This window comes from Bactrocera neohumeralis, unplaced genomic scaffold (assembly GCF_024586455.1).
Source record: "Bactrocera neohumeralis isolate Rockhampton unplaced genomic scaffold, APGP_CSIRO_Bneo_wtdbg2-racon-allhic-juicebox.fasta_v2 cluster11, whole genome shotgun sequence".
In the NCBI taxonomy this organism is placed as follows: domain Eukaryota; kingdom Metazoa; phylum Arthropoda; class Insecta; order Diptera; family Tephritidae; genus Bactrocera; species Bactrocera neohumeralis.
The window spans coordinates 6,168,268-6,179,893 of record NW_026089624.1 but is presented as its reverse complement, the minus strand read 5'-3'; the positions used below and the strand labels follow the sequence as shown (position 1 = coordinate 6,179,893).

General features: G+C 30.9%; 1 protein-coding gene across 1 annotated transcript; it reads left to right on the top strand.

Annotated features, from left to right (window-relative positions):
* The first annotated feature begins 510 nt into the window (after positions 1-510).
* Positions 511-9,455, top strand: LOC126765691 (ephrin type-A receptor 4a-like). Its single transcript, XM_050483416.1, has 7 exons — positions 511-581; positions 3,669-3,797; positions 3,860-3,955; positions 4,011-4,381; positions 4,441-4,587; positions 5,240-5,569; positions 6,358-9,455. The coding sequence occupies exons 1-7, from the start codon at positions 542-544 to the stop codon at positions 6,460-6,462; spliced, it is 1,218 nt and encodes a 405-aa protein (XP_050339373.1). The 5' UTR covers positions 511-541; the 3' UTR covers positions 6,463-9,455.
* The last annotated feature ends 2,171 nt before the right edge of the window (positions 9,456-11,626 follow it).

Here is an 11,626-nt window from a genome sequence, read left to right as displayed (position 1 = left end):
AAGTTACAGCTGTTCAATAATGAGTGAAAATATGAAGAAATTCGTTATATTTTGAAATTTTTGTATAAAAAAAGGGAAGAATGCCACGCAAGCCACCAATGATATTTGTGAAGTTTACGGAGACTATGCTGCATCAGTTCGTGTAGAACAACAATGGTTCGCTCGCTTAGATTCAGGAAATTTCGAAATTTCCAAATTTCGATTTACACTGATGGAATAATGTTTCTAACGGAAAAATTGCAAAAAGGGGTCAACCAAAGTGGCACATATTTGTTTATTTATTTATTAGTATAAATATAAAAAAATAAGTTGAAGTTTGATTAGAAATATGAAAATAATTTTTCGAATATCCAATATACACATCTCATATGTATTACTTTTACCATCGCAATTTTGCCTGAGAAGATTTCATTAAATACTAATCGTATGTACTCACGCGTATAAAAATTACAAAATTGTACTATATATGTTGAATCAGATTTAATTTAATGAACCCTTTTACTTATCAATAGCTTTCTCTATCTAAATTTTAGTTCATGCCATGGATACTACACCAATCGTTAAAACCATTCAATCAAATGGTAATTTTTTTATTTTATATTTATTATTTACGGAATTGGGTATAGTATACTAAATTGGGTAAATAAATGATGATTGGTCCGGATGTCATAAATATTATAATATTTAGAAAGTTTATGTTAAATTAGTTATATTTAAATTGTCTAAGTAGACAAAATATTTTCATTTGCGCTTCTGAACTATCCAACATTTTTAATATTTTACATTCGTTTCAAATATTATATATCATACTAACTACTTCCTTTAGCTATAACAATAGTATACACATCTATAACTATTTTAATAGAACAACATACTTATTGTACTAAGGCATTAATAATACAATATAAAAGGATTTGATAATGATACTACACGTACACTAAATTATGAAAAGAATTTCGTTGATAATTGTCTTTATTTTTTTCTATAATTAATCTGTTCTATGGTTTAAAGCAAAATACTATGAAATCGATGCTAGCCAATATATATATATACATATGTAAAATATAAAACGTTATGTTAAATTAATAATTACTATTATACCATTATCTTTCCAAATAAAAACATATATTTGAGTTTTTGTTGATGAGGTAGTCAGTAACAATGGGGTAATATTGATTACTATCAAAACCCAAATTATTATTAAACAGTGTGGACAGTTTTTAGGTATGAACTTGGGCAAAGTAGTAAATATTATTTAGATAAGATAAGATAACAGTCCAGCTACACTTGGCAGAAAAAGTATGAATACATGCTTATATCTTCTTTTTTCTTGTTAAAAAATCTATTGTATATACCATATTTTAGAGAATAAACACATTAGGGGTACTCTCTTGCTCTTGCAAAACCCTTGCACGGTGCAAGAATTGCATCTTGGTGCACCGGCACAACAACAAACACACGCAGAAAATTATTAGCAATGGCTGTAAAATATGTCAGACCAAAACCCATGTATATTTGCGTGCAATGTCACGCAAAAATATAATTGCAACCGTGTTTTAGCCGCCATTTTACATAGACATAATACGTTATTAAATTGTTGAGGAAGGTAAGTTCTAAATAGATTTTATAATTTCTATTTAAATTATAAAGATTTGTTACAGTTTTTTTGTTAAAAATATATGCAGAAGGTGCGTCAATTCACAATAGCCATGCATAATAGTCATTCACAAAAAATTGACCGAATCAGCCGTTCATATATCACTAGATTCTGCAATGAGTGCTCTCGTGCCCTTGTATATTTCGGTATAGTATTTTTGCAATCTGCAATCTTGCAAGAGCAAGAGAATACCCCTATTAAATGCTTATTGCTAGTCTATTGCATAATATTCAAACATAACGAAAACCTGGCACCATTGTTTTATCGATAAATTAAAACAAAATAATCAATTTGACAGCGCAGAAAAAGTCTGTATACAATTAGTAAAACGGGAATTTCCCGAATAACCAAGTCTAAAAGTATCGGAAAGTTAGAGTTTTATTTTTTTTTTTTTGTAAGATAAGCAGTTTTAAAAGATTTTTTTCTATTCAGTTTGAAATTTATTTCAGAATATATGTAGAATGTCCCCTAAATGGAAAGCCTCTCTGATATATTAGTTAAATTCCATGAAGAAAGAAAAGCATACCGTGAAATCGATTGGATTGTTGGAAGAACACACTCTTCCATACTTTTATATAGTGATTAAAAATTACAAAGGTGCCGGCGTTTTTGTATCCACGCATCGTTCCAGGCGGACAAAAATACTAACCGAGTGTGAAACACGTAACGTTTTGAGGAGAGTTGATCAAAACTAGCGACTTACTGCATTCATAATTGCTAAAAGTATTAAAAAAGATTTGAAAGGATCTTCTGCACTGACAATTCGTAAGATTTTAAAGATAGCAGGGTATCATGGTCACGTCGCACGCAAGAGCCGTTCATATCGCTAGCGAATAGGCAAAAGCGATTGCTTTCTCAAAAGAGCACATGAGCAATCCTCTGGAGTTTTGGCAGAACGTTATTTTTCCGATGAGAGCAAGTTGTGCGTCTTCGGAATCAAAGGGCGTAAGACTGTATGGAGAAAAACGGACCGGCTCATGATAAGGAGAACTTGATGCCAACTGTGAAGCATAGAGGTGGTGGAACATTAATATATCAATATTTTAAAAAGAAATTTGAAGAAAAGCGCAGAATAGTTGGGTCTAGGAAGTGACTTTTAACAAAATAACGACCCGAAGCATACCGCAGACATAGCTAAGCTTTGCTTACTCTGCAAGGTTCACAACCAGCTTCAGACGCCACCGCAATTGCCAGAGTTGAATCCCACAGAGCACCTATGGGTTCACTGGAACAAAAATTCCGCCAACCCACAATTACCAAAAACCTATGCTCAAGGATGTACTGCACGAGGAGTGGGCTAAAATATTTTCGACAGAAATCTCCAAGCTTGTTGATTAAATGCCAACAATGTTATTGTTGGAAAATTATTCACTTTTGTTTTAATAAAACTACATTTTTAATATCCTTAATGAAAAAAAAAAATAAATTGAATTTTATAAAAAGTATTTAAAAGCCTTTTTTTTTAATGAGTTGCTTTGGTTGGTACCGTTTACTTAGACTTTTCCTGCCTAGTGTATGTCCCAAATATAAACGTAGTCTTCTAGATGGTGTGGAGCAGAAAAAAATTTGCTGAAAGCTTTGTTTTTCTTTTGATAACTTCAGTCTTTTTAAACTAATTCTATACTAACATACTAACAGATTACATATTGTGCTATTTACCATGCTCAATTGAACATGGCAACGCTTATAATTTATAACTATAAAATAAAAAAAAATTGTCCTGGCGATTCACAGATATATGTATGTCAGATCTTTAACTAATATCTAAAATTAGTCAAAATGTAAAAAGTACTTATGTAATTGTAGCTTTATGTGCACATAAATGTATATTAACAGATTGCTTATGGTGCTTTCGATTAGTAAGGTGTTTTTAAGTAAGGCGTTAAAATTTATGTTCTTAACATGATAATAGTATCGCCACAAAACAGTGTATTCTTGAAGCTGTTTATTTCTAGGAAAATTGTCTGCATGTATAAAACACAATTTAAAATAAACAATTAAACTTTTGCAGTGACTACGCCTTTATTTGGAAATAGTCGGAGTTATGTCGACCCTCATACATATGAAGATCCTAACCAAGCCATCCGTGAATTCGCACGGGAAATCGATGCAAATTATATAACAATTGAAGCTATAATAGGTATAACGTATAATGTAAAATATAAATATTTCCATGTTTCAATAACATAAATTATATATTAGGCGGAGGTGAGTTTGGGGATGTGTGTCGTGGACGTTTAAAAATTCCCCCTAATTTTGTTCAAGATATTGATGTTGCAATAAAAACTCTAAAACCAGGTACTTTAGCTTTTTGTAAAAATTTAAGTTGGTGATCAATAACCCTCGACCTTAGGTTCGTCCGAAAAAGCGCGTTGTGACTTTTTAACAGAGGCATCGATAATGGGCCAATTTGATCATCCTAACGTTATATATCTTCAAGGAGTGGTAACTCGTTCTAACCCCGTTATGATTATTACTGAATACATGGAAAATGGCAGCCTTGATACATTTTTACGTGTCAATGATGGGAAATTTCAAACATTGCAGCTAATTGTCATGTTACGTGGTATAGCCAGTGGTATGTCTTATCTAAGTGACATGAATTACGTCCATCGTGACTTAGCAGCTCGAAATGTTCTTGTGAATGCTCAACTTATATGTAAAATAGCAGATTTTGGATTATCTCGTGAGATAGAAAATGCTAGTGACGCATACACAACTCGGGTATGTCCATAAAAAATTTAAAAGAAACGATAAAACAAAGACTGATTTACATGCCGTAGGGTGGAAAAATACCAGTTCGTTGGACAGCGCCGGAAGCTATAGCTTTTCGTAAGTTTACATCGGCATCAGATGTATGGTCGTATGGTGTGGTTTTATGGGAAGTTATGTCGTATGGCGAACGACCTTATTGGAACTGGTCAAACCAGGTGATTTTTATTCTATAATAGTCAGGGGTGTTGTGGAATCTGATAGTTGTCGGAATCAGAACTGAAACCGATAAAAAAGTAGTAGGTATAATGAATTCAGATATTACATATTGGTTTGATGTTCGAAACAGAATTTGTATCGGTTTTGGGTGTTACGGAAATAAATTTTATCAGTTTTGCTATCAGAAACGACTATCTTCGCTGACAGATTTGAAATGTAAGTTAAGAAATCAAGTTATTTTATTCTTACGAATTAATTTGTTTTATTCTTACGAAATAATTTATCTTTATTTCTATAGGGAAAACATAAGAAAAAACCCGAAATGTCTTAATTATTGAGATTTTGGAAAAAAATCCGGATATTTAAAAAATATTTAAAAAGGTAATTTAACACCCAAATGAATCTCATAAAAAATTTTAATAGGCTTGCTTCCAAGTGTATTAATTTGCAAATTTTGTCACATTAGTAAACAGCTGATTCGAATATTAGTTTTTCGCATGCTCGGAAAGACGAAAATCTAATCAGATTCGGTAACACCATCAAAAATCAGAATTGGTTTGCGATTATGATAACTATTCAAATCTGTCTTGGATTCCACAACACTCGTGAATAGCAAGGATATCCGAGTTATTGCATTTTTGTTGCTTTCAGGATGTCATAAAGAGTATAGAAAAGGGTTACAGACTTCCGGCTCCTATGGATTGTCCAGAAGCATTGTATCAGTTAATGCTTGATTGCTGGCAGAAGCAACGTACTCACCGACCTACATTTTCAAGTATAGTATCAACATTGGATAATTTAGCCCGACAACCGCAAGCACTGCTAACAACAAGAAATTCGCCCGAAAACGATGGATCACATATTTTAGAGGGACAACGTGGTCACAACATTTTTATAAGTACGGACTTATGGTTGGAAAATATTAAAATGTCCCGCTACTCACAGCACTTTAATGAGGCTAATTTGGTGACTGCCCAACAGGTATATTTATATCTTAAAACTTTCATTACATTTACTTGTTTTGGAATAATTTAATAATTGTTGTTGATTGGCAATATAACAACTTTGAGATTATAGACTTTTAGAAAGTACCTCGTGCATTTTGTTAGTTAAATAAAAATCAATGCCAAAACATAATTGACTCTGAAATGTTGTTATTTTAATAATTTTAAGTGAAGATGGGTGAAAATGTAAAAATTAAATGAAATATATCGTTTTGACCACCTCGGTGTATGATTTATTATGTAAGATTTTTAATGACAGTAAAAGCACATTTTTAATACTAAAATATGGTTAGTTACTTATTGTTGACGAAATAGGACTTACGTTCATTGAAATGGGCTATTCATCCACCTTCTCTCCCATGCACTAAGTAATGGATTGTATTACATAGTTTTACCGCTTCTGTTGGTGTGAGCGTAAGTTATTTCAATATAACTAAGAGCGAATTCTCCGATTAGGATCACGTGATTCGATAGTAATTAATGTTTATTGTGATTTATAGCTGATTTGTTTGTTATTAGCTAATGAGGTGCTAAATAAGATTGTGATCAATTAAATATTACGTTTAAAATGTAATGATGGATTCACCAAGTTTGTTTATTAGAAAGGTTTTTCGAACTCAGTAACTATTTCCAAGCCTTTAGTGTTTGCAAACCGCAATTTAATGTTCTTTGTTCTCACTGTTTAATTTGCATATATAATATATACATATACTATATCTGGATTTAAAATAACTACCAACTTTTATACTTTTCTTTTTATTATAGATATCTCGATTAACGGCTCAACAATTATCTGACATGGGTATAATATTAGTCGGTCATCAAAAAAAGATTTTACATCAGGCCAGACAATTGGATATTATAATTTAGGATACAAGAGAATTTGCAGATGCATCATTGTATATACGGCATCACTATTATTAAAATTTCGTTCAAAGTAATAAGTATTATATCAGAAAATTCCCCCTTAAACATAAGACATTCGTTCCAATTATTACATTTCTTTTTTATATAATGCGTAGATATGTATAACCCACTACATAAATATATATATTAGAAATATTTGTACACAAAGCTTAGTTTGTGGAAACTTTGGACTTTTACTGCGAGTTTTCTCAATGACTGTAATATATAAAATTTTATGTTTTTTTCTTAATTTGCTTACATTAAGAATTGCACTGCTTATTTGAAACTGAATTTTAGTTATTATAGAAACTATATAATAATGTGTAAATAATCGAATAATACAGTTGAAATATTGGTAATATTAAAGCGAATTATTTAAAATGTAAAGATTTGCTGTTAGGAGGCAATTCTAATTAGTTTTCTTGTTACTACGACTAACATCTCTTATTGGTTTCCCTCTTAATCTATTCGAAACATTTTTTGTAAAGAATATGTTATCATATGAAATACGACTAATATTTTGTGGTGAAAAATTAATCTAGTATATTTCTTAAGAAGAGGTCAAATTGAATTTTATCGAAATAAATTTCACCAAACTGCTTTAATCAGCTTAACATTCCTATTCCCAGTCACCAATCAAAGAATAGTGTTTTGCATAACACTCGATATCGGTATTGAGGTACATTTGTTCTAAATTTTTTTCTCGAATTTGTATAAAATTTACAATAATATTCGAATTTAGTACGATGATTTAAACACAACTATAAGAGAACTAAGCCATATATATGAACCTAATATTAATCAAAATACGATTACTGGTTTGCTTGCGAATTAGTCATTATATTCCTATACCTTCGCGCAGATTTTCTATTGTTCAGAACTCTAAGAATATAAGTGTGAATATAAATTCTAATTCACATTTTTGTTAACATGCAAACAAATATCCTTTATGAAGTTTGATCTTCGTTGTTGCTGTTGGTCATGTACTGCAAAACACAAACTGAAACCGTTGACGGAGTAACTTGAATACATTTGCCTCAAGCATCTCTTTCCTCGCTATCTCCATATAAATAGGTCATAAACAGTTTTAATTTCTAAAAGTTTGTAATTACTATTGCTGTTGCTCTAGTAATGTCATAAACCATAACTTTTGAAACCGTTGACAGTGTAACAGTACGCATACTTGAAACATCTGAGGTGTGAGGTCGTTTTATTATATAATAGTGTTACCATGCTTTTACAGCAAAGCTGATCAAAACATAACGATAATGCTGTAAACTACAACATTCCTTAATTTTTTTGGACGCAATATAAAAGTATAGTTATTAGTTGCGCAGATAATTTTTATGTTCATAATTGGTATGCGATCCTGCCTGAAGAATCTCACATACATCGGTTGCTAGCCACGATAGAATCACTTGGAAATCTCCCGAGATGACAGTTCTTTAACGTGTAGCAATTCTCGTTCGTTCCGATTAGGTAAATTCGATTGTGTGGAAACAGACAGTTTTCAGTACTACTTTGTAGTGCATATGTACATAACTGTTTTCCAATTCCTCTTATTTAACTAGAAAATTATTAACTCAATATTTCCAACTCAAATCAAACTTCAAAAAGTTAGTAAATATATTTTCGTGTACTCAATTTGTTAATTTTGATCATATATTAGTTCTCTTATATAGTATATATTTTTTGGCCACAAGCTTCAAGTCGTTACAGAATGGAATGTTCGATGAAGTTGATTGCCACCTCTGAGAAAGGCTTTCACATGTATGCGCCCTTAAATGCAACCTCAATGTTTAAAAGTTATTAACGGTTGAACTTTTAGTTTTTTCTTTGAATATTATAACTAAATGAAAAATCATAATTTTAAAATGCAGAGCTCATTGGCTTATGGGAAAAGTGCTAGTCTACAAAAACGGTCTATAAGCAGTTGCGATATATTCATCGTCTAACATCAAAAAGAAAAACCAAAACAGAGAAAACAGAAACTACTTTTGTCCAGCGGTAAATTTTCAATAAGTTCATACTTGACGAGGATTTCTTTGAGATGTCTATCAACCTACATTACATAGTAATAGGAGAAAAAAAATTTGCCTACCCTAATGTATGTATATCCATACATATATCTATCTATTCACATAGGCGGTATTCAGGTTTGCATGTTCTCATGTTTAATGTAATGTAAAATTGTTCAATCAAATTGTGATATAATTCATTTTATTTTGTGAATGGAATACTTCGTAACTACATCGGCTTGGGCAGGCACGAATTCGGAAAAGTAAACTGTCTTTGTATCATAATTCATATTAAATCTTTCTTGAAAAAGTTTGACATAACAAATTAATAAATTTAAATACGTATAAAATAAATTGATGATAAGAAGATATTATGTTGCTTAAACAATTGTGTGTTAAACAAGATTTCATAATTTATTGCATATAATTAAAAGAAAACACTTCGGTTTGATATTATTTAACTATTTTTGACAATATGACCTGGTAGAAGCAATATGTGGGCTAATTTAAAAATAAAACTACCATGCACATAAGCACTTCACTATTTTATTTCCAACATATGAAGCCCCGCTATGAAAATCAAAAGTTAAAAACATAACAAATAAAACTTAAAAGGCAAACATTTATTTTTTGAAATTAATGAAAGAAATATTTGCAATATCGTCAAACTTGAAGAAAGAGGAAGGAGTATTAAAAAGCAATATTTGAGTATAGTAAATTAAATCGTTAGTTATAACTGTACCCCCGTTTAAATATTTTGAACCCTGTAATAATATGTATATGTCAACTTTAGAAAACAATATATAGTTCTATAAATGAAATCAATAGGTATTGTACTCTTGCACTTGACTCTTGCAATTTATCGTTAGATGATCGAGAACAGAACGAATATTGCTAATAAAATATATATAATAAAAGCAATCCATTTTATATCATAAAGCTAAGTATTCATGTTTTTACAAAAGAACCAAAATGGATAAGAAATTGAGTAAAATTGGCAGGCACCAGTAGCAGTCGATTGTGGTAAACTCCTAACTTGTGCTGTCTAAAGATCAGGGAACGACAAAAGCTTTTCAGCTCCTAAACAGCGGACATCAGCTTCTACGCCAATTCATTGCTACAAGATAATTTCCAGTGTATGAAGATATGAATATCGGAAATAGTTCACCTATTAGAGAAATAGTAAAAGCATCGCATTTGTGTTCACCACATAACTATACTATGAAGGATTTTTTTTTGTATGTTGGAATCAGAATTTGTGTCGGTTTTCGATGTTATGTACCCACTTTTAATTGTCTTACGAGGAGGCATAAAGGAAAGGGCAGACGGCAGCGTTAATCCGGACTAACTGCCGTAATCCGGATTAATTCAGGAGTTAGTAAAGATAACTCCGTTGATAACTCCCATTTAATCCTCAAAATTTTAGAGAGTTAATTGCATTTTCGTTGGCAACATTGTTAAAAATTACTAATTTTAATCTATTGTGAATAACAAACAAGCAACACTGACAGCTGTTTATCAAATTTTCAATAATAAAACAAGAAGTGGCTGCGATTTAGAATAGCATTCCTGGATTTCGAGGTTAAGATGGGTATGTACAGATAGGGGAGGTTCCCCAGATCAAGAATACATTTATTAGAGTGATTCAAAAAAAAATATTTTTTTTTCGTTTGGTACTCGAAAAAATAGGTTCCTAGACACCTCTAAGAAAGCCCCTCCAAATATGAGTTTTTAATTGTAACGGGAAGGTCCTCCTACATACAGTTTTTTACTTTTTCTTATTATCAGATAGAAAAATTTATATCTCGCTTCCAATTACTTGACAAAATATCTTGTTCCTAAGATTTTGTAGGAAATTAAATGCTCTACAAAAAAGGTCTATCATGATTTTTTCGTAAACCCAAACGTTTAAAAGATATTAACAGTTGAAGTTTGATTATTTTTGGGAAAATTTTTTATTTCTTATGAATTTTACAACTCAATAAAAAAAATTATTATGAATAGATTTTTGGAGAGGCTTTCTTAGAGGTGTCTAGGAACCTATTTTTCAGAGTACCAAACGAAAAAAAAAATTTTTTTTTTGATCCACCCTAATATGCATTGATGTTTGACGATGAATATCTCGTAAACGGTTAACTTAATCGAAAAATCATATAAGACCACTTTTATAGTTTTTTTTATAATTTTTTTTCATTAAGTTATAAATTTCATAAGAAATAAAAAATTTTCCCAAAATTAATGAAACTTTAACTGTTAATATCTTTTAAACGTTTGGGTTTACGAAAAAATCATAGTAGACCTTTTTTGTAGAGCATTCAATTTCCTACAAAATCCAAGGAACAATATATTTTTTTAAGTAGTTGGAAGCGAGATATAAATTTTTCTATCTGATAATAAGAAAAAATAGAAAACTGTATGTAGGAGGACCTTCCCGCTACAATTAAAAACTCATGTTTGGAGAGGCTTTCTTAGAGGTGTCTAGGAACCTATTTTTCCGAGTACCAAACGAAAAAAAATTTTTTTTTTTTGAATCACTCATATACATATATAGTTGCCGTTGAATTATGGTTTTTGAGATATTTGCATTTAAATTTAAAAAATCAACTATTTAAAATGCGTGTTTCTCCGATTTATAATGCATTTTACACTTATATTTTTAACTTTTGTATCCACTAACACTTCACTAATTCGTTTCTAATCATTTATTTTATAATAAATAGTGCAAAAATAACTTTAATTCCATATCAAACTTTAGTTAAAATTCATTTATTCATAAAATAAGAAAATGGTTGTAAACAAGCAAAAAATTAGTAATACCATATGTTGTAATGAAATAAAAAATACGAAGAAAGAAAGATTATGACGTCATAACTAAATTAATTATCGTGTGATGACTAATGTAAAACCTTTCAGAATTCTCATTATCTTGATAAATCCCGGTGTTTGATCGGCCAGGGTTATTTGTTTTTTGAAGAGCGACCGAAGGCTGCCAACGCAAAAAGGAATTCAACGCAAAAGAACTGAGCACGCCCAGGTGTTGGTCCGACCGAGGGTTATTTTTTTTGAAGCGCGGCCGAAGGCCGCCAATGCAGAAAGGAATTATATGCGGA